Here is a 19,565-nt window from a genome sequence, read left to right on the forward strand (position 1 = left end):
AATAGCTTCTTTTAGATCTCCAAATAAGCTTGATTTGCCCGGTCATGCCTTGTTCTCTTTTGTAGCGGAGTTTATAACTATAGGTATAACATTTTCCAGGTTTCGTCTGGCGGGCCTGCAGATCATCATTCCACTGAGGCTTCCACATGACCGCTTATCAACAGGTCAGGAGGGCCGTTCCTGAACAAACATGGCGAAAAGTCACTCTTTGTTGCAATCCTTCGTTGCACGTTGTTGAAGCATTTGTGTGGCATGAATGTCTGCAAGCATTCCTTCGGTCTAAATTGTGATTTTTATTTTATTTAAATTTGTTTTTGGTGTGGGGGGGGGGTAACTCTCCTTCCTGTCTTGTTACCTGATGTATTCAGGCCATCTGAGCTGACATTTGGGCACAAGAACAGCCGGGACAGCCCAAAATAACCCGGACTTAATCAAGTGAATAGAAGGAAACGACGGTCGAGATTATCAGATTATCTTTCAAAAATAAATGCGGATTGTTCCGTATGTCCATTTAAGTTTCGCAAACGTGACAATCAATCACTCTATAGGCCGCCATTGTTGTTAATGTCCATCTACTGGCGCGCGTGCAGGACAACTATTTGCTGTGGCCACAGTGTTCGTGCGCAGCTGCAGCGTTTCAGGAAAGCGGTTTTCAAAAAGTTGCGTTTCTGTGGCAACAGTGTTTTCCCTTTTCACTTGAAAGTGTTGTCGTGTAAACATGTAGACATTTCAACGGACAGAACAAATGTACAGAACAGATCTCAAAAAAACAAAACAGGTCAGTGTGTTTGCATTTAGGCTTAGATTATTGTGAAACTTTATCAGATTTTTATTGATATAATAGTGGATTTGCCTGTAGGTCATTGAATGCCTCCAGCATCCTCACAGTGACAATAATCAGGTGTGTTTCTTCCCCACACGCTGCTATCTCCTCTCACAGTTTTAAATATGAGCATCTGTGGATTTATATTCACCGCAAATGCATCTGCATTTATTTTGTCCACCTTGATTTTACCAGGAAGTTGCATTGAGACCAAGGTCTAATTTGCAAGGAAGCGGCTGTTTAGCTAAATCCGATAAAACTTGTTTATGATAAAGCATACTATGGGTATAATTGAGGCAATTCTGGTGACGAAAGTGTGAAATAAAACAATATTTATTGTTGAAAGAGTTTACAGAGCAGATCAGAGGCAGGAGAAAAGAAAAAAAAAACAGCTAATGTCCTGAGACAGGAGGTCAGACACCAAATGAGACATAAATGTTGCAATTCATCGCTGACAAAATGAGGATGAGGCGCATTAGATTGATCTGGGCGCAGCATTTGACACCATCTCCCACTCCACCCTCCTCCATAGATTGGGAAACATTAGATTGTCTCACACGCTCCTCGACTAGTTTGAATTCATCCCTCTCAGGTCGCATTCGGTTCAGATCCGAGCCTTCTACCCTCTCCTCCGGCGTCCCCCAGGGCTCTGTCCGAGGCACCACCCTATTCATTATTGGCCATATTTTTTTATTTTTATATATTATTCAATTTCACTGTGATGCGGCTGATACCTCCCACCCCCCACCTCTGGAACTCGCTGGACTCAAATCTCATACTGAAACTTATCAAACCAAGCGTATTCACGTTAACGATGTCAGTCTACTATAAATGCCTGAATATAGTTGTTTTTTTATAGCTATAAATATGTTCTTTCTTACTTGTTTTTAACTGTATTTTAACATGTCCTGTGGGTACACTGACCTCGAATGTCCTGATGAATAATTATGTATGATCACAATCAGAAAAGTAGACGGGTCGGATCTGTGCCGCCGAAATAAGTCGACTTCCTTCGACTTTTGACTGCGAGGCGCTTCACTCCAAGCGTGGTTTACCCCATGTGACTTCCACTTCCAACTGGGGGACCTCTCGGAGACCTCCCGGGGGGACTCCTATTTGTCACAGAGCCTTATGTTTGGGAACTCAGGAGCCAGTTCTCATCCTGACCATGGCCACGAGCTTCCAGCACAGACTCACACCCCCACATCGCCCATCCAGGCAGCCTCTTGCCCCACCACCACTTTTATCACACTTCAATTGGCATGAAACTTTCTTCTTCCACTTCTTCTCTTTCTAACACCCCCCCCCCCCCTAAAAAAAAAATGTCTTTTTAACTGTCAGCTCCCCGCCACCCCAGATGCCATATTTAGGATACAAATGTGAAGAGATGACAGCGTTGTAAAATGGTGCCCGTGCTGAGATTATAATTAACATTTCCAACCTACATCACTCTCCCTCCCACTTCTCCTTTGCTTTCTCCTCTATTCACTCACTCCTGTACAATAAATGGGGGGAAAAAGGCAAGAAGAAAGGGAGAGAAGGGAAAGAAGAGGGAGATGGAGGAGGAGAAGGAGGAGGAGAGAGGGAGGGAGGGAGGGAGGGAGAGAGAGAGAGAGAGAGAGAGAGAGAGAGAGAGAGAAGAGGGTGACCAAACGGAGGGAGGAGGGAGGGGGAAACGGCGTATGCTTGTATACAACCCTGATTTCCATTTTTTTCCCAACTCGTAATGTATTTAATTCAAGTGAAACGTAATCATGACGTGTCGTGTCATTAATCTCCTCGCCGCCTCTCCCGTAAGTACACTGAGTCTTTACTTTCAACATATAGCCTATATCTCCATTTATCTACTTATATTTCTGGCCGACACTATGTTTACATGTGCACTTTTATGCGCCGTGGTGTGAAACACCGGCTGATGAAACATTTCCAAAAATTGAATTTGCTGCGACTGTTGTTGCCCTTCTTGTTTTTTTTGTTTTGCACGAGCAACACTCGGGATAATGGCCAACATAGTTGTTTTATTTATCTCTCTCTCTCGCTCTTTTTTTGTGTGAACGCGATATCGCTGTGTGCGTGCGCGCACGCGGCTGCGAGTGATTGGCATGAAGCACGTATGTCGTCGCGCGCTCCGGACACACTTTCCGTGTGTGTCATGTATGTAAGCCGGTGCATGTACGCACGTATGTATGTATGAACGTATGGATGTGTGTGTGTGCGCGCATGGCCGACTTGCATGTAAGCTTTTCCGCCTCCTTAAAAAGCCGTGACATGACAAAAAAAAAAAAAAAAAAAAAAAAAAATTATTAAAAAGCGGTGCTTTCCGCCTCACTCGTGAGGAAATGCTCGCTCCGACACTTGGAACAAGTCGATTCCGACATTAAACGCCACTTTTAAAATGGTTGCAAGTGCACGAAAAGTCACTCCGAGTGGCCAAAAAGGCATTTCTGACATAAATCCACGTAACTTCGGCCAAGTTCTCCCGTCAAACGAGCCACTTTTATGTGCAGTTTGTTCATTTTTTTTGGGGGGGGGGGCTGCTTTTCTTCTTCTTTACACCTCCACGAATAAAAAGAAGCGACACCACCCCCCCCCCCCTAAAAAAAAAAAGTAGGTTTTATGAAAAAACAAAAAAAACGGACAAGTTGTTGGTGCGTAACGGAGGATTTCGATAAGCCGCAGACATATTGTCCAGGCGTAAAAGTGGATTTTTTTTGCATGTGAGCAAGTTGATTTACAAAAGCGTAATTTGCAGGCAGATGCGATTAGCCTGACTAATTCTTTTGTTGGACACACATTAGGCATTGTGTTGTGCGTTGTTTTTTCCGAGATAAGCGCCGCCACTTTCCATTCGGGATATGCGCAAAAGAAAGAAAAAAAAAAAAAAGATTGAGAAACGCATCCACGCGCCGCGTTACGGCGTTTCTTATAAATCGTCAAAAGACTCCGAGCCACCTTTTTTTTTCTTTTTTTTTTTACTACAATGTTTACTACAAATCCGTTTCGATGTCCTAACATCACCTCCGGCGGTCGACAAGCTCAGAAAGTAGCAAATAAAGCAAGTGGTGCCATGAAACCGAACGCGTGTTGCCAAATTGTGCTCCGCGAGGAGAAGTTGCAGCTTTTTTGTGCGTGTAAAAAATGTGCGTTTTTTTTTTTTTTTTTGGAAGGGGAGCAACGATGTCGCTTTTCACGGGACTGATGTCGGGTGGTGAGATTGGCAAGATGAAATCCATGATGGCACTTTTTTCTTTTTTCTTCTTTCTCCCCCTCTCCTTTCCGCCTCCCGTCCTCTCCCTGCTCGCGCACTCGTCTTTTTTCCCCTCCCTTAATCTTTTGTATAGAAAATTTAAGAACAAAATGGAGCAGGGGAGAGAGAGAGAGAGAGAGAGAGAGAGAGAGAGAGAGAGCGATAGATAGGCTGACATGACACACACACGCCACCCTCCGACTTCTCCAAACTACATCCTCACTGTTCCAGCCGTTTTAAATCGCTCTTTTTTTTCCCCCACTCTCCTTTTTTTTATTTTATTTTTCCTGGCGAGCGGTTATTTTGTGCGCAATCTGCGTGAGCGTGGCTTTTTCTTTTTAATCTCATTGCAGGCGTGGGTGTTTATTAGTGCATTGTTTGTTGATGGTTATTTATTTCATTAATGTGCCTCTAATTGAGATGGCCGCGAGAGAGAAGAGGGGAAAGAGCGTACTGAAAATGGTTGCACGTTATTGACGCACATCATAGGGGCGAGGAGGAAATTCCTCTTGAGATAAGGCGCAGACGTGTCATCTGGGTTGACCAAAGACACTCCCGTCGCCTTTTTTTTTTCTTTTTTCTTTTTTCTATAGCCAGTGGAATATGTTTAGGGATCCTGAAATGCCCTATTTTTTTTTTTTTTTTATATCCACCCAAAAATGTCACACTCCGGAGAGGCACAGTGGAAGTAGGTTGACATTGCTCCGCTTGTCCTATAATCAGGGATGTTTTGGAGGATCCCTAAACTCAGTTGATTTTGAAACGGTGCAAGCAGTAACTTAAAAAAAAAAAAAAGAAGAAGAAAAAGAAGAAAGAAAGAAAACGGAAATATCATCTTTAAAAAAAGAAGAAGAAAAAAAGCAGAAAACTCTAGATTATGTCAAAATGTGTATTTTCCCCTCAGGTCATTGCCCCCAGAGTGACTTTCTCTTCCCTCTAGTTTGATCAAAAACAAATAACAAAATCATTCCTTCCTATATATATATATATTTTCCAACCTGACACTTAAATGTTAAAGAAGCCTCCCTCAGTTGGACACGGAGTGTCCTGCACCTCTACAGGTTGTCTACATTCACATGTGACCGGTCTACGCAAAATAATAGAAACTCCTTTCAGATACTCAGCAGGAACCAGCTGTACTAATGAATATAAAAACTGTCCCAACATTAAAAAGGGTCTAATGGGGTTTTCTTTTTTTTTTTGCTTCATTCAGACCTCTATCTGCTTGTTGTGCTCAAGTAGTATCCTCCTCCTCCTCCGCCACCATCAATGCCGCCTACTTTCCATCTTTGTACATACTGTACTGTACTTGAGGGGGCACATACACCCCATCCAGGTGGCTCTTGGGAACAAGATTGTATGTGAGGGAGACAGAGGGGGAGAGAGTAAAAAGGAAAGGAGTGTAGCACCAATCAAGGCTTCTGATTGATATAATTGGGTCATTAGTGCGCTGCGGGAGAGGCACCTGCTTGCCCTCAGTTAGGGAGAATCTACTGCATTGTGACATTTTGAGACTGCTGAGAGTTCTGCTGGCTGCTCGGGATTAGCCTGTATTTGGAGCATTAGGGTCTTACTTAAATAGTATGCCACTTTTTTATTTATTTATTTATTTACTTTCTTCCTTTTTCTCCCCCACTTGTGGTGAGTTGAGCGGGCCAGTCGTCCGCAGAAGCGGACCGGTCGGTCGGTCGGTCGGTCGGTCGGTCACCCTGTGGCTCTTTCGGATGCGATGGAGGCAGGTGGCTCACCACATTTGGACCTCTTTGCGAGGTTATCCTCACCTTTAAGCTCAAGCGGCGTCTCTGGCGTACACTTGAGGACACTCGGAGGTGTCAGTCTGAGTTTAGTCGCCCTGTATATAACAGGGTACGTATATTTATATCGCCGGTGTATCAAATGTGCTTTGAGCGAAGGTGTTACTAAGAAAGAGATTTCCCTCATGTATACCCATTACTTTGCGATAGTATTTTTCTTCTTCCATAGTAAGACTCTTGCAGGATGTGTGATGGTGGAGGGAGGCACAAGTTCCACAAGGAGGCCAAGATCACCGACGAAGCGCAGGCACTTCAGAGCTCCGCGGAGTGAGATCCTTGTTTCGTGGATTTGACAGATGCTAGAAAAGAGTCCCGGTGCACAGGGTCGGCCCTCGATCCACGCTATTTCAGGCCGCGGCGTTGGATCGGACAGGTCATCGACTCGGAGTAGGCGGCGCGGCCCGCGTGACTCGGGAGTCGGGACTGCGGTCTCGCTGCCCAGGCGCTCCGACGTTCTCCCGCCGTCACGTGTTCGCCGGCTCGGATCGGGCAAACCGCCGGTTGGACGGCGCCGCTCACTTTGTTTCTCCGCCGGCCGGAGGAGGAATTCATTCAGAGAAGAGCGGAGATAAGAGAGGAAGAGAACTGGAGTGGTTAAAAGCAAGAGGCAGTTATCAGAGTTCGTCGTCTGTGTCAAAGGTCAAAGGTGGAGCTGTGTTGTGTTTTCAGGGGAAGAAAAAAAAAAAACGTCTTTTAAACAGCCTTTTCTGACACCTGCTTTAAAACATCTTCCTAAAAGCTCACCCACGTGCCACTTTTTCCAGTGTTTGACGCTTCCCCGCAGTGAATCACTTGATAGCCGTTTTACTTCCATCCCCAGACCCCTATAATACATTAAAGATAGCTTCTTTTTTTTTTTTTTTCTTTTTCTCCGCTCAACCAATTCACCAGTCACACTCGTGCGGTCGGGAGACGCCGTTCCCTCTTATCGCCGGTGGAGCCGAAGACGGGGCGAGTCGGGAGCGCGCGAAGCCAAGGCGAAGAAGTTTGGGAGCGAAGCGAGAGAGGGGGGGGGGGCGGAGGGGGGGTTCAGGGAAAGGTGAAGTCAAGGAAATGAATACCGTCTGTGGGGAAAGTTCGCCACGTGACGACCGCGCGATAAAAACCACAGGGCCAAATTATAACGTTACCGCACAGAGAGCGGACTCTCCTCGCTTCCTTCCTGCTCTCAGTCACACATCGTCTTTTTTTTTTTCTCCCCCTTCTTGCGGTCAGTCTCTCGTTCGCCCACCGATCCCCCGGGGGACGCCTCACTTCTCGTAGGCGCTTCATCACATGAGAGTCGGAGCGATGCAGCGGTGAAGAAGGATGCACTTGTAAAGAAGGACGCTCACGGGGAGACATGCAGAGCCTCCAGATAGACTCTTTTGCTTCACGCCCCGAGGCCCGGGCCTTGTGAACTTGCACTTGTCTATTTTTAGATACACGGAGGAGGACATGCAACCAAAAAAAGAAAGCACACACACACACACACACACACACACACACACACACACACACACACACACACACACACACACACACACACACACACACACACACACACACACACACACACAGGCTCCCGACTATAAAAAGAAAAAAAAAATGAAGGGTAATTCTCATCAGAGGTCAACGTCTGGAGGTCAAGATCCTGCAAAGAGGCCAGGAAAGGTCGTGAAAGAGAAAGAAAAAGACAAACGTGTGCGTTAAACGGTTGTCAATTATTTTTTTTTTTATAGTTTTACATCAAAAGTCTCAAAATTGAGGGAGGGTGGGGGGGTGTGTGGGTAGGTGAGTGGGTGGGGGGCCACATAGCAATGCAAAGTGCTCTCAGATGTAATTATGCAAATGCTGGCAAGAAATTGCAAGTATGGTTTGGTTATAAAGGGTTGAAAACCGGTGACACACCTCCTTAATATATGACACACACACTTCCTCTCATTAAAGCGGAGTAGATACTCTTCTCCTCGCCCACACGCACACACACATACACACACACACACACACACAAACATACACACCAGTGTTCACGCCCTGATATTTACAATTACGAGTTGTAGCTCGCCGGCGTGTGCAAACCTGCACAAACCGGCTTCACTGTACAACTGTGGACATTTACACAGTGACATTAAGAGAAAGAAAAAAAACAACAAAAAAACCCCCAACAAAACCCAAATCAACTTGTCTGAACATATTGTGCTTCTACTCCCTCGGCAACTATTTATCAGAGATGTGATGTATGACTCAGCAACCCCCCCCCCCCCCCCCCCCCCCCCCCCTCCTTCTGCACACACCTTGCAGGAAAAGTTATCGGTATTTAAACAATTCAGACTTCTTCTCCTTTTTCTTTTAAAGGCGAAGAGAGTCTAAAAAAAGAAAGGCAGCATAGTGATCTCTGATTAAAACCGACTTCCTCTGAAGGTAACGGACTACTAAAATCAATTACCCCTCAAAGTTAGACTGCAATTACTGTAATGACAACATCGTGGCAATGCTTAACACGAGGACAGCGTGCTTTTAGGCTGTCATTACGGCGTGCATCGCAGTGTCATTACACCCCGACACAAACGCCACAAATTTATGAGTCAGGGATAATAATAAAAAAAAAAGAAACAGAAGAGAGTAGGGAATGAATTTAAAAAAAAAAAATGAATCCACTCTGACTTCATTTTTACTGCTTATTTCTTTGCGTCAGGTGTCGACCTGCCTCTCTCGCAATTTGCACCTGCATTTGCATGATGCATTTTACCAAATTCGATTTCTCCCCCCCTTTGCAAAATCGCCACAGGCGTCACGTCACCAGCCCCCCCCCCCTAACCCCCCCTGCACGGCATTCACATCCTTTAAAAGTCACGTCTTGTTGAGTACCAGCGCCAATCCATTTGCAGGAGCGCAGGTTGCACGTTTGGCCGTGGACGGCATTCATTAATAATCTCGGCGTCCCTTCAGTGGACCGGCTCTTCACTGCGTGTCGATGGTTCATTTACACCTGAGCTTCCTGCGCTTCTGCTCCACCTGATTCCAATCGGATTGTTTGTCCCCTCCGACCCCCCCCCTCAACCCCCACGCTTTTCCCCCGGCATCCTTTGCTGCGCCTTATCTCGCTCTCTCCATCTATCCAAATTTTCTTTATTGGCATGACGGGGCCGGTGGTTGGAGACAGCCACCGTCACGGTGGAACAATGCATTGTGATGGTGATATTCATATGATAATGCCATCAGACCTGACACAGTTGCAGATAGATTCAGATTCTCCTCTTTCTCTCTCTCGCTCTCTCTCTCTCTCTCTCTCTCTGGATGTACATTTGTGTGTTGACTCTTCAAATGCTTTTTAAATCTGTTGTTTTCTCTTCATGTTATGCCCCGGCCGGCTCCTCCACTACTCTCATTTCTGTGCTATTCTCTGTTCCTGCATGTCTGTGTCTTTTTTTTTTTTTTTTTTTCCACCCGTTTCCCCTCAACACCATGTTGGCAATCAAATTAAATCATTTTCATTCACATGGCTTCTGACAATGTTTTTTTCCTGTCTTTTTTTAAAATCCTGTCCAGTTTGTAACAGCACTGTAGGTCTCTCTCTCGCTCTCTCTCCTTTCTTTCTTTCTTTCTCTCTGTCTGCCTCCTTTCTCATTTTTTGCTCTTCGCCATGTTGGCAGGGCCCAATCTACCAGCTGATATCAGCATTCCCTGGCACTCTGCCAACTGGCAACACTGCAGGAGAGAAAAAAGAGAGAGGGAGAGAGAGAGAGAGAGAGAGAGAGAGAGAATGAAAGAAAATTAGTGAATAATAGACGGAGGGAGGGAGCGAGAGAATGAGAGGGGGATGGGAGAAGTATGAATCAGGGAGAGAAAGAAAGACAGAAGCGAAAGGAAGACGGGGAGAAAAAGAACAATAATGGAGGATTAGGAAAGGACTGTGAGTGCGTGCGCGCGCGTGTGTGTGTGTGTGTGTGTGTGTGTGTGTGCGTGTGTGTGTGTGTGTGTGTGTGTGTTTGTATGTGATTGATATGGTGTGATATCCCTGTGAGTCATAGCTGAGCTAAAATGTCAACTGGCTACACGAGAATCTCTTTGTCATTCAGGCAAACACACACACACACACACACACACACACACACACGCACACACACACACAGACAGACACAGCTCCGGCAGATCATATAAACACGTATGTGAACATACCACCGGCGTGGACCAAAATATGGGCGACACACCTGCGAGCACAGATGTTCCATTGTTTTTTGTTTTTTTTTGCCACAGTAATTTATGACCTTTTGTTTTGTTGTGGGCGACCGCGCTCGCTCCTCAACTCCACCAAACGACGGACGGTTAAAAAAAAAAAACCCGGCGTGCAACGAGGCCGGCCAAACTGATCCAAACTGCGACGCGTTGGAAATATGTGGGTGTGTGTGAGCGCGGGTGCCAAAATGCTCGCGTTGTCCAATATGCTGTATATCACAGTGGAGGTTTTAGCTGACTCTGTTATCTGGGGTGACGGTTGTGCAGCACAGTCAAGACAACAGTGGAAATAGCTTACATTCGTGAATTATTCACACAAGTAGCCATGACTAAGCAATGTAGGAGTGAATGCCACCACACCCAGGCAGAAAATGCAATGAATATTGTTGTGTTTAAGTGCATGCATAGTGTGTGTGGGTGTGTGTGTGTGTGTGTGTTTGAGTCAAGTCAAAAAGCTGCTACCGTATGAGTGTACTGTACAGGAAGGGCGTGTGGGGGAAGTCAAAACATTGCGCGCCCATCCTGTTTGGGACAGTTCATGTCCTGTGGTGGTGCCCTTAACTCCTCAAAAACACACACCGACACACACACACGCAGACACACACCGGCGCACACTCACACACCGGCTAATCATCCCATATGTGCCGACAGTATGTGCCGGAGTGTATTGCGAACACACGCAGGAGGCAGAACAGGTGCACACCTGTTACACGTTGAAGTGCGTGAGCACGCCTCCGCCGGCTGACGAGTGGATGAAGATCAAATGAAGAAGCGCTTTGTACCGAACATGTAAATACATTGGAGAAAGAAAAAAAAAACAAAAAAAAAAACATGTTCAAAAACGACGCCATAATGAGCATGTATTTGATTCTATGCGATTAGCAACGAGGGTGGAATATATTCAAAGCATATCGGAGCAAATTGCTTTTAATCCTCCCTGGTGAAACTCTGTTACCTGCCGTTCGCTTGCTCGATATTTCAGAAGCAAGCTTACGCTGATACTTATATTGCTAATTTACCTAAAGTCTTTAGATAATGGCTTTAGTAATGAGCTTAATGTGTTTTCTTTTTTCACTGCCAGCAACTTCAAGTGCATGCAATCATTTGATTTATTTGATTGCAAATAAGATAGTTTGAGCGAAGTCTTTCTTTTTTGTTGTCGTGCACTCATTAAGTTCCTTTGCTTGTTTTTCGTCCCCAGAAAATTCCGGAAGGAGGCTGCCACTGCCGTGCGTCCCCTCCCAGCCAAAACACTAAAGAATGGCATCATAGCATCGCATACAAAGCTGGTAACCCTCTACCTGGTGTGATTCAACACGTAGAAATCAAATCTGCTCAACTCTGAATCTCCTCTCTCTTGTCTTTGGGTTTTGCAGCAGTAGAGGATGGATTCTCCACCAGAGTGTGTGTTGTCTCTTTCTTGTGAGCAGCCCCAGTCCCCGCCGACGCTGCCGTCTCTGGACCACAGCCCCCGGGCCTCGTCTCCTCACACCCAGCTCTCCCTCGCCGGCAGCCCCGTCGCTCTGCCCATCCACAGTCCCGAACCCTCCCCCCAGAGCCCGGAGATCGCGCCTTATTTCCCCCTCTCGCCTTTCCCCCTCCACGAAGACAGCGACAACAATCAGCACGATGAGGTAGACGATGAGGACGGGCTCGATGGAGACCCTCCGTCCCCGACACCAGCAGTGGCTTTGTTCCCCGGAGGTGGAGGACAGGAGGCCGGGTGCAGCCCTTTGCTGGACTCTTCTCCCCCAGACACACCGTCGGCCCCTCTCCTTGGGTATGGCGCCCTGGAGCTGGCGCTCTCTTCAGGACAGAGTGGAACCTGCGGCAATGAGCTTGACCTCCAGCTGTTCCAGAAAGACACCGTTTCCAGGGCCGTGCCTGGAGTCGTGGGGTCTTCCTCAGGACCCACGCTCAAGTTCCCTTGTCACGTGTGTGGGAAGAGATTTCGCTTCCAGAGCATTTTGTCTTTACATGCGCGAGCTCACAGTCTGGACCGAGACCGTCGGGCTTCAGCCTTATACCGGACCGGACTCCCCTCTGCTCCCCTAAAGCAGCACCTCAAAATCCAGCAGAACCACAAAGATTTCAATCATAGAAGCCACCCGAACCAGCGTATACTTCCAGGCGCTCTCATCCAGCATCTCACAGAAGAAGAGGACGTCAACGGTAACGTCAAAGGTCTCGACGACGACCTACAGACAGACCAGCACTCGAGCTTTCTGCTGGACGACAGCACACCCCTGACCCCTCCTCTGACAGAGGACCCGGTCCCTGTGACCTCTCCGTTTTCCTCTGCCATCGGGGAGAGTGCGCCCACTTCCATTGCGCCCACGTTTCGCTGCCATGCCTGCAAAGGAAAATTCCGCACAGCTTCAGAATTGGCTCGCCACGTCCGCATCCTCCACAACCCGTACAAGTGCACCCTTTGTCCGTTCTCTGCGAGCCAAGAGGAGAGCCTGGCATCCCACTTGCAGGAGTGCCACCCGTCCCCCGAGATACCTGCTCTGCCTCCGGCCTTCAATTCCAGGCCCATCATTGCCACCCCCGACACCCCGGTGCCCACGCCGACCCACACGCCCGCCCCGCCTCCCAGTAACCCGCAGGCGACCTCAGGTACTCCCGCGGCTGCGTCCGCCGCACTGCCAGCATTTCGCTGTGAGACTTGTGGCCAGCGATTCACGCAGTCTTGGTTCCTGAAGGGACACATGAGAAAGCACAAGGACTCCTTGGACCACAAGTGCCAGGTGTGCGGTCGTGGCTTCAAGGAGCCTTGGTTCCTCAAAAACCACATGAAAGTTCATCTCAATAAGCTGGGCCTCAAGGCCGGACTGGTGAGCACGGGGGCAATGGGAGGCGCGGAGCATCAGCCGAAAGGTTCTGCGAATCAGTCTCTCAATGCCCTCTACTCAAGCCTCCTGCTGGCTCAGCGAGGAGGCGGCGGCGGCGGGAGAGGCGGGCAACAACGATCTGACCGAGAAACCGGAGGCAGAATTGGAATGGGCTTGAGCAAGTCGGCTATCCTGAGCTACCTGGGTCTGCCAAACGACGGCAGCGGGGCCAGTTGCATGGAGAGACTCCAAGCCGTTGCTCAGGTTGCGGAGATGGGCAATGGTGGTGGTATTGGCAGCTCAGGGGGAGGGGAGCCTGGAAGAGGAGGGGGAATAACTCGAGGAGGGGCCACAGGTGAAGGGACGGCGGCGGTTCCAGAAGGAGGCGAGCAGGCGACTTGGTGGCAGCTGGTGGCTCGCAGTCTGGCCGTCGCTCAGCAGCAGCAGCAGCAGCAGCAGCAACAGCAGCAACAGCAGCAACAGCAACAGCAGCAGCAGCAACAGCAGCAGCAGCAGAGGCCTCATCAGCGAGGCCAGCAGCAGGGCCAAAGTCGAAGCTCCATCGTCACAGACGCCGACCAAGTCAGAGCTTATCTGGGAGGCCTGGATCCGAGAGACGAGACAGGAGCAACAGGGGGACCATGGGAATGCCCGGACTGTGGGAAGCTTTTCCGCAGCCTGCAGCAGGTGGTGGTTCACGCTCGCGTTCACACTCAGAGGCCCCCGAAAGGCGGCGGCGGTGGCGGCGGCGGCGAAGAGGAGGGAAGTGGTAGCCGTAAAGGAGCGGCGTTTGGAAGAGGAGGCAGCGGCGAAGCGAGGCAGGAAGCACAGCTGCACGGTGGAGGATCCCAGCAAATGGGAGAAATGAGGCAGGAGTCGAAGCTGAACAGCAGCGGATCACATGCAGCCGGACCGGCCACGGGGTTCCACCCTGTCATCGCAAGCTACAAAGGTATCGCAACTGTTTTTTTTATAAATCCATGTGGGTGTGTTTGTTTTCCTGCAAGTAATGGTCTCATTATCACAAGACTGTTTTTTTTTTTTTCTTCATACTGTCTTTCAATCGTAAATAGACGTTCTCTCGAGGCGCTTCGCACCAGATGTCATCTTTATATTATTGTTTTTCTCCACCTTCTTCCACACTTGCAGGAGAAAATGGCTTGACAGCAGTCTCCTCCATACCTTCCGTTCCCACCAGGGAGCGAGTGCGTGGTAGAGGGATAAAAGACTGCCCCTACTGTGGTAAAGCCTTCCGCTCTTCACACCATCTCAAAGTGCACCTGAGAGTTCACACAGGTGAGACACTGCTGTGAGTTTAACAAGCCACATTTACTTTTCTAACCTTTATAAATCCCTGGAAAGGTTTCACTGAGCATCCTCGGTTCTTACAGAGCTCCGGTGCTCTTTTTTTTTTTTTTTTTACACGTTCACCCCCCATGAGAGCTGGCCAGCGCTAATCATAGCCCTCTACTGAAGGCACCTGAGCAGCTCCACTGGAGCAATTCTTGCTTAAGTGCCTTGCTTCAGCGCATATTAACAGTTGTTTCTGAGGAAAGAAAAAAAAAAAAAAAAATCAAGCCACTCCAGGGATTAAAACTGGGGAAAGGCTTAGTCCTGCCACCTCGCCTATAACATTATATGAAGGTAACAAAAAACCATATTTTGATGCTAATTGAACAGTCGTCTTTTTTTTCCTATACTGTACAGCGCTAACTTGTGCAAAAAGACAATGCCTTGTGTATTTCTTTGAAATGACATGTAGCATTCTGCACATGAAAGCAGACCGCGACGACCCGTCACGTCAAAACGCATCGTTTTGGGTTTTGCGTTTTGCACGACAACGTTTTCAAAACGATGTCCGCTTACACTGAGACGGCAGAAACAACAGGCCACAAGTTGGCACCTTTGGTTGTTTTTCTTTTTAAACAACACACACGCGACATTAATGCGCTAGAAACAATGACAGTGGACAGTCGTATGGACAGACGGCCAAGTTGGACTGTAAAGCGATAAAGCGACCACGTCTCATGAGATTATGGACTCTGGAAGCAGCTATTGTTGTCATCGTACTTCTACTCGCACATGTGCAGAGATGCAGTCTGCGCCTTTTCCTAAAAGTTACACCTTGGGAGGCGTTTTCAAAACGTTGCCTTTGCAGTGGCTCCGAGCACCGTTGTCGTGTAAACAGACACCAAAAAACACAAACAAAGTTGGGTAAACGAGGTCTGAGATGAAGGAGACGCTCTGCCTCGTCCAGTAAACAGGAAACTGGGACAAAAATGCTACGAACAAAACAAAAAAAAACAACCTAAATACTTCCTGAATATGAATAAAAGGAGCAGGTGGACGTTTAATTTAGTTCCACTGCCATTAGTAATACACTTGTGACGAGAGAGGTAACTTTTCTCAATTAACAAAGAGACGTGAAATCAGTAATTGGACCTGTAGTTTTATCTTCATTTGTAATTAGTTACTGCTGAAAGTACCTTTTTACACATCAATGTTTTCACGTAAAGACGGAAAACTTTTAGAACTGAGGGGAAACTCAGCATTTCTAAAGCGTTGCTGCTGCACTTGCTGAGGAAATAGTTCTCCTGCACATGCTGGAGTAGATGGACAATAACAAGATTTGCCTCCAGAGTGTCGTGACTTTAGTTTTTATAACTGAGAGTTGTTTTTAAAATGTCGCAGTGTAAACGCAAATCTTTTCCGAAACAAAAACACAAAATCAATGCGTTTTTACTTGAAACGGGGCCTTTCCAGTACTGTGTTCCTGCGTAAACAATGAACAAAAATAAACTCAGAACATGTTCGTAGCTTTCCGCACACACATTTTTTTGGCATTTTTTTCTTTTTCACATCTTCCGTCTTTTGACTCAAGCAGGACTTTTTTTTAATAATCATTTCTCTTATTTTCACCTCTAATCCTGACTAAATTATTCCGACTGTGTCGAGGCCAGACTCTTAACAGGTTTCAAAGACAAGAAAGCAGAATAAAAAGATTCTTTTTTTTTTTTTCCCCCCCTCCAATCCTCATAACTGAATATGTGGTGACAATCGAGTAGGACTTGAATGAAAATTGGGATCTCACAGCACTCACTCACGCTCTTAATTAATGATTCATATTCATAAGACTTTATCAGCATGAGTCATTGTCATTTTTTTCCTTTTTTTTTATTATTTGCCTTCGCTTGATGTATTTGATAAAATTTTTAAAAAAAAGCTTTCATTTTTGAGACGCCACCAATCATCAGCAACTGGTAACTGGGTCTTATCCAAGTCTTCCCAGCAAGACAATAGCCAAAATGTACTTAATGAAGCCTTTGTAGCGTTGCCATCATCATTACTCATCTATAGCTGGCACGGCTTATCACGCAGCTTTCATATTTTTCATGATCACGTACAGCTTTCATTCTCATAAGCCACGGACTCTGTTGCATCAAGCAGTCGCCACATGGTCCGTGATATTTTATCGCTCTCTCGTAGGAATATTATAGCGCCCTGCGAGACTCTCATGCCATCATTACTCGTTTTTGTTTTTTTTGTGTGTGTGTGTGTGTCTCTGACGGTCCCGTCCATGCCTCTGCGTGCACCTCGCTCATCATGTGTGATCGGATCATGTATGCTTTTCATATGCAGCACAGTCCCTGTTGAATTGCAACATCATTCCTCCTCATCCGGCTCTGCCGTGTGATTTATTTATTTTTTTTAATCAGCAATGAAATACCGCCATCTTCCTCTGAAGCGACGCAACTGCAGCTCCCACCAAACACCATCAATGTGATTTTTTTTTATCAAAGTATTTGTGGCTTGTAGAATGAAAGCTGTAGTGTTTCTGCTCATTTAGCGGTTTTTTTTGTTTTTTTTAAATAGGTCAAAGGTCATTATCCTTTTGGAGGAATTGGTTTGCTTCCATTGGGAAAAAAAAAATACTGTCGTACTCAAAAACATACAAACTCCACACAGAAAGAACACACATGCAGATTGTCTTCACTGTGAAATGAAAACGCTCAACACACACACACACACACATACATTAGTGGAAACAAGGACTCCTCCCAGAAATCTTCTATATCAGGGGTGTCAAACTCATTTTAGCACAGTTGGATCTCAAGTGGGCCAGACCAGCAAATAATAGCATTACAATCTATAAATAAATAGAACTCTTAATCTCCGTCAGCGTTTCAGAGCAAAATCTATTAATATGTCATTATAAAGTTCATGTCTAATGAACTGTACTTTTACAAAACTTGACAAACCTGAAATCTGAATTAAAAAAAATACCTTCCTCTGCGTTATTCCTCAGGTCACTGTGGGCTTTACAGCTTCCAGATCACAGTGGATTTTTTAATTATACGATTTCTACATGTGTGTCGTAATCCTGATCAGCTGAAGTGGCTCACGAGATTTACAAACTAAAGTGGCCGTATGTTTGACAGCCCTGATCGAGAGCATGTGGAGCAATTTCCAAGCTTCCCATCAGTATCTATTTCCTATTTATCGATGTAAAAGTGAGGTGTACGTCTGGCCGGAGTACATGTGTTTAGCCTTTACGATCATCCAGCTGCTTGCTCATGCATGTTTCTGCACCAGCCGGATCAGATCAACTGGACCCGGTCATTGGTTTTGGGAGGCGTTTGAACCCGTTCATCAGTGTCTTGGTTGGTTCTTGCCGTCTCCCTGTTGGCGTGGCGACTGAACTGACGACGACTCACTCACGAGGGGGCGAAACTCCTTCCAAGGCGTTATGGCCAGGTCCCGTTTGAGTCGTGGCCTGTTTGGACGACTCAAAAGCACACGTCCACGCTTGCAGTTTGCATTGATTCAGTCTGTTTTACTTTATGCCGTTTGTCTCCAGGTGAGAGACCCTACAAATGCCCCCACTGTGACTATGCCGGTACTCAGTCTGGCTCTCTGAAATACCACCTCCAGCGGCACCACAGGGAGCAGCGCAACGCCTTATCCGCCGCCTCCAACTCCTCCTCCTCCGGTCTGGCCTCCACGGTCAACAGCCTGAGCTCGGGCTCGTCTGGACTCAAGCAGCGCCGGTCGCAGTTCAACCACTGCCCGGTCAACCGGACCCCCGGCGACTCCCCCGGCTCGCGGCCCGGCCAGCAGTCCTGGCTCCTGGGGATCCCGGACCAGAGGGACCACCGGAAGGCCCTGGCAGCGCTGAGGGACGTGGACCTGGAGAGCCAGTACCGGTATCTGTCCGGGGTGATGGGCGCCCTCTACCAGGGCGGCATGGAAAGAGGCTGGGTCCGGGAATCTCCCCCACCGAAGGCCCCCAAAGTGTCCCGGCGTAAACCGCTGACCACGAGCCGAATGGTCCAGCCGACCGGCGACAGCGAAAGGCCCGCGCCGTCGAGCCAGGAGGGCGGCTTCGAACCTCTGGATCTGTCCCGCCGCACTTCCCCTGGCCTCGCAGGACCGGAGGAGGACGGAGGGGAAGGAGGGGGGGACGGCTCCACGGGGGTCAAGCTGAGCCAGTGTCTGTTCTGCCCGTTCCGGACCTCGTCGGCGGAGCTGATGGCCATGCACCTGCAGGTCAACCACACCAGTAAGTCCCGGCGCAAACGGGGCTCCTCCACCATCTTGGAAGAGGATTTAGCCTCGAAGTCCGCCAAGCTACCGGAGGATCACTCCGACCTCAACCCCCTGCCGGCGTGGAGGCACCTGGCCGAGGCCGAGCCCCAGACCCCCCTCGGAGACTGGCCCCCGCCTCAGGCCCGGGCCCTGAACGGCCTCTCCGAGCACACGGCCGAACAGCTGGACGAACCCCCGGACCACTCGGACCACTCCACCGCCTCGTTTTCAAGGAATGTAAGAGACGGCGGGGCGTTGAAGGGGAAGGCGGAGGAGGAGAAAGACGAGCAAGAGGACGACTTTGAGGACAACAGCAGCCTGGAGGACTCACAAGACCAAACCCTGAGGATGTCCCTCGCCCTCTCACCAGCCCTAAGCTCCAACACCTTGATGGAGGACGAGGAACGAGTCTTAACAGATTAAAAGTGTTTTTCTCACTACCGGAGCGTTGGCTTCAGTGTTATCAGCCTCCTTCGAAACCGATTTGAAGAATCAAGCGAAAAGTGTTCCTGAGAGTAAAAAAAAAAAGCGAGGAGTTTTGAAGGAGGGAAAAAACCACTTTGTCCTGAGAGAAAAACAGCCTGGATGCATCTTCTGAGGATTTTTTTTTTTTTAGGCCACTTTTTTTTTTTTTTTCCAAATTATCTTTTTTTTTTTTTTTTCATTCTCAAGACGGATGATTAAAAAAAATGTTTTTTTTTAATGATTTGACAAGCGAATAAAATCTGGCATCATTCCACCGTCACGTGATTACTCCACCTAAACGACGGACTGTCCACCGACCACGTGGACCTGGGTCGAGACCGGCCGCCACGAAATGCTTTCTCCACCCGTTCTCCACCCGTTCCTCGCCCCGAAGGGCGAGAGTTCGGCCTCCAACGTGTCCAAGCAGCAAAACCTCAGCGCAGCTCCCCCCCCCTCCCCCGCTGGTAATCTTTTAAGGCGTTAAGGTAAACTGTTCCAGGCTTTTCTTAAACGATGTATCACTGCCTTCTCTGTCAAAAAAGTGTTTCTCAAGATACTGGAAACACGGAATCATCTCT

At 47.8% G+C, this 19,565-nt stretch overlaps 1 protein-coding gene across 1 annotated transcript; it reads left to right on the top strand.

Annotated features, from left to right (window-relative positions):
* The first annotated feature begins 2,493 nt into the window (after positions 1 to 2,493).
* Positions 2,494 to 19,217, top strand: znf219 (zinc finger protein 219). The gene is made up of 5 exons (XM_080518751.1): positions 2,494 to 2,616; positions 11,304 to 11,391; positions 11,479 to 13,888; positions 14,086 to 14,232; positions 17,795 to 19,217. The coding sequence occupies exons 3-5, from the start codon at positions 11,488 to 11,490 to the stop codon at positions 18,943 to 18,945; spliced, it is 3,699 nt and encodes a 1,232-aa protein (XP_080374877.1). The 5' UTR covers positions 2,494 to 2,616; positions 11,304 to 11,391; positions 11,479 to 11,487; the 3' UTR covers positions 18,946 to 19,217.
* Positions 19,218 to 19,565: the final 348 nt, after the last annotated feature.

This window comes from Blennius ocellaris, assembly GCF_963422515.1.
Source record: "Blennius ocellaris genome assembly, chromosome: 23".
Taxonomy (NCBI): domain Eukaryota; kingdom Metazoa; phylum Chordata; class Actinopteri; order Blenniiformes; family Blenniidae; genus Blennius; species Blennius ocellaris.

What these genes read in the sequence shown, in the direction of transcription:
- znf219 (XM_080518751.1), top strand. Translation starts at nt 11,488, where the DNA reads ATGGATTCTCCACCAGAGTGTGTGTTGTCTCTTTCTTGTGAGCAGCCC. An exon ending in TGTCATCGCAAGCTACAAAG is followed by an intron (nt 13,889 to 14,085) that starts GTATCGCAACTG and finishes CCACACTTGCAG; the next exon opens with GAGAAAATGGCTTGACAGCA. An exon ending in GCACCTGAGAGTTCACACAG is followed by an intron (nt 14,233 to 17,794) that starts GTGAGACACTGC and finishes GTTTGTCTCCAG; the next exon opens with GTGAGAGACCCTACAAATGC.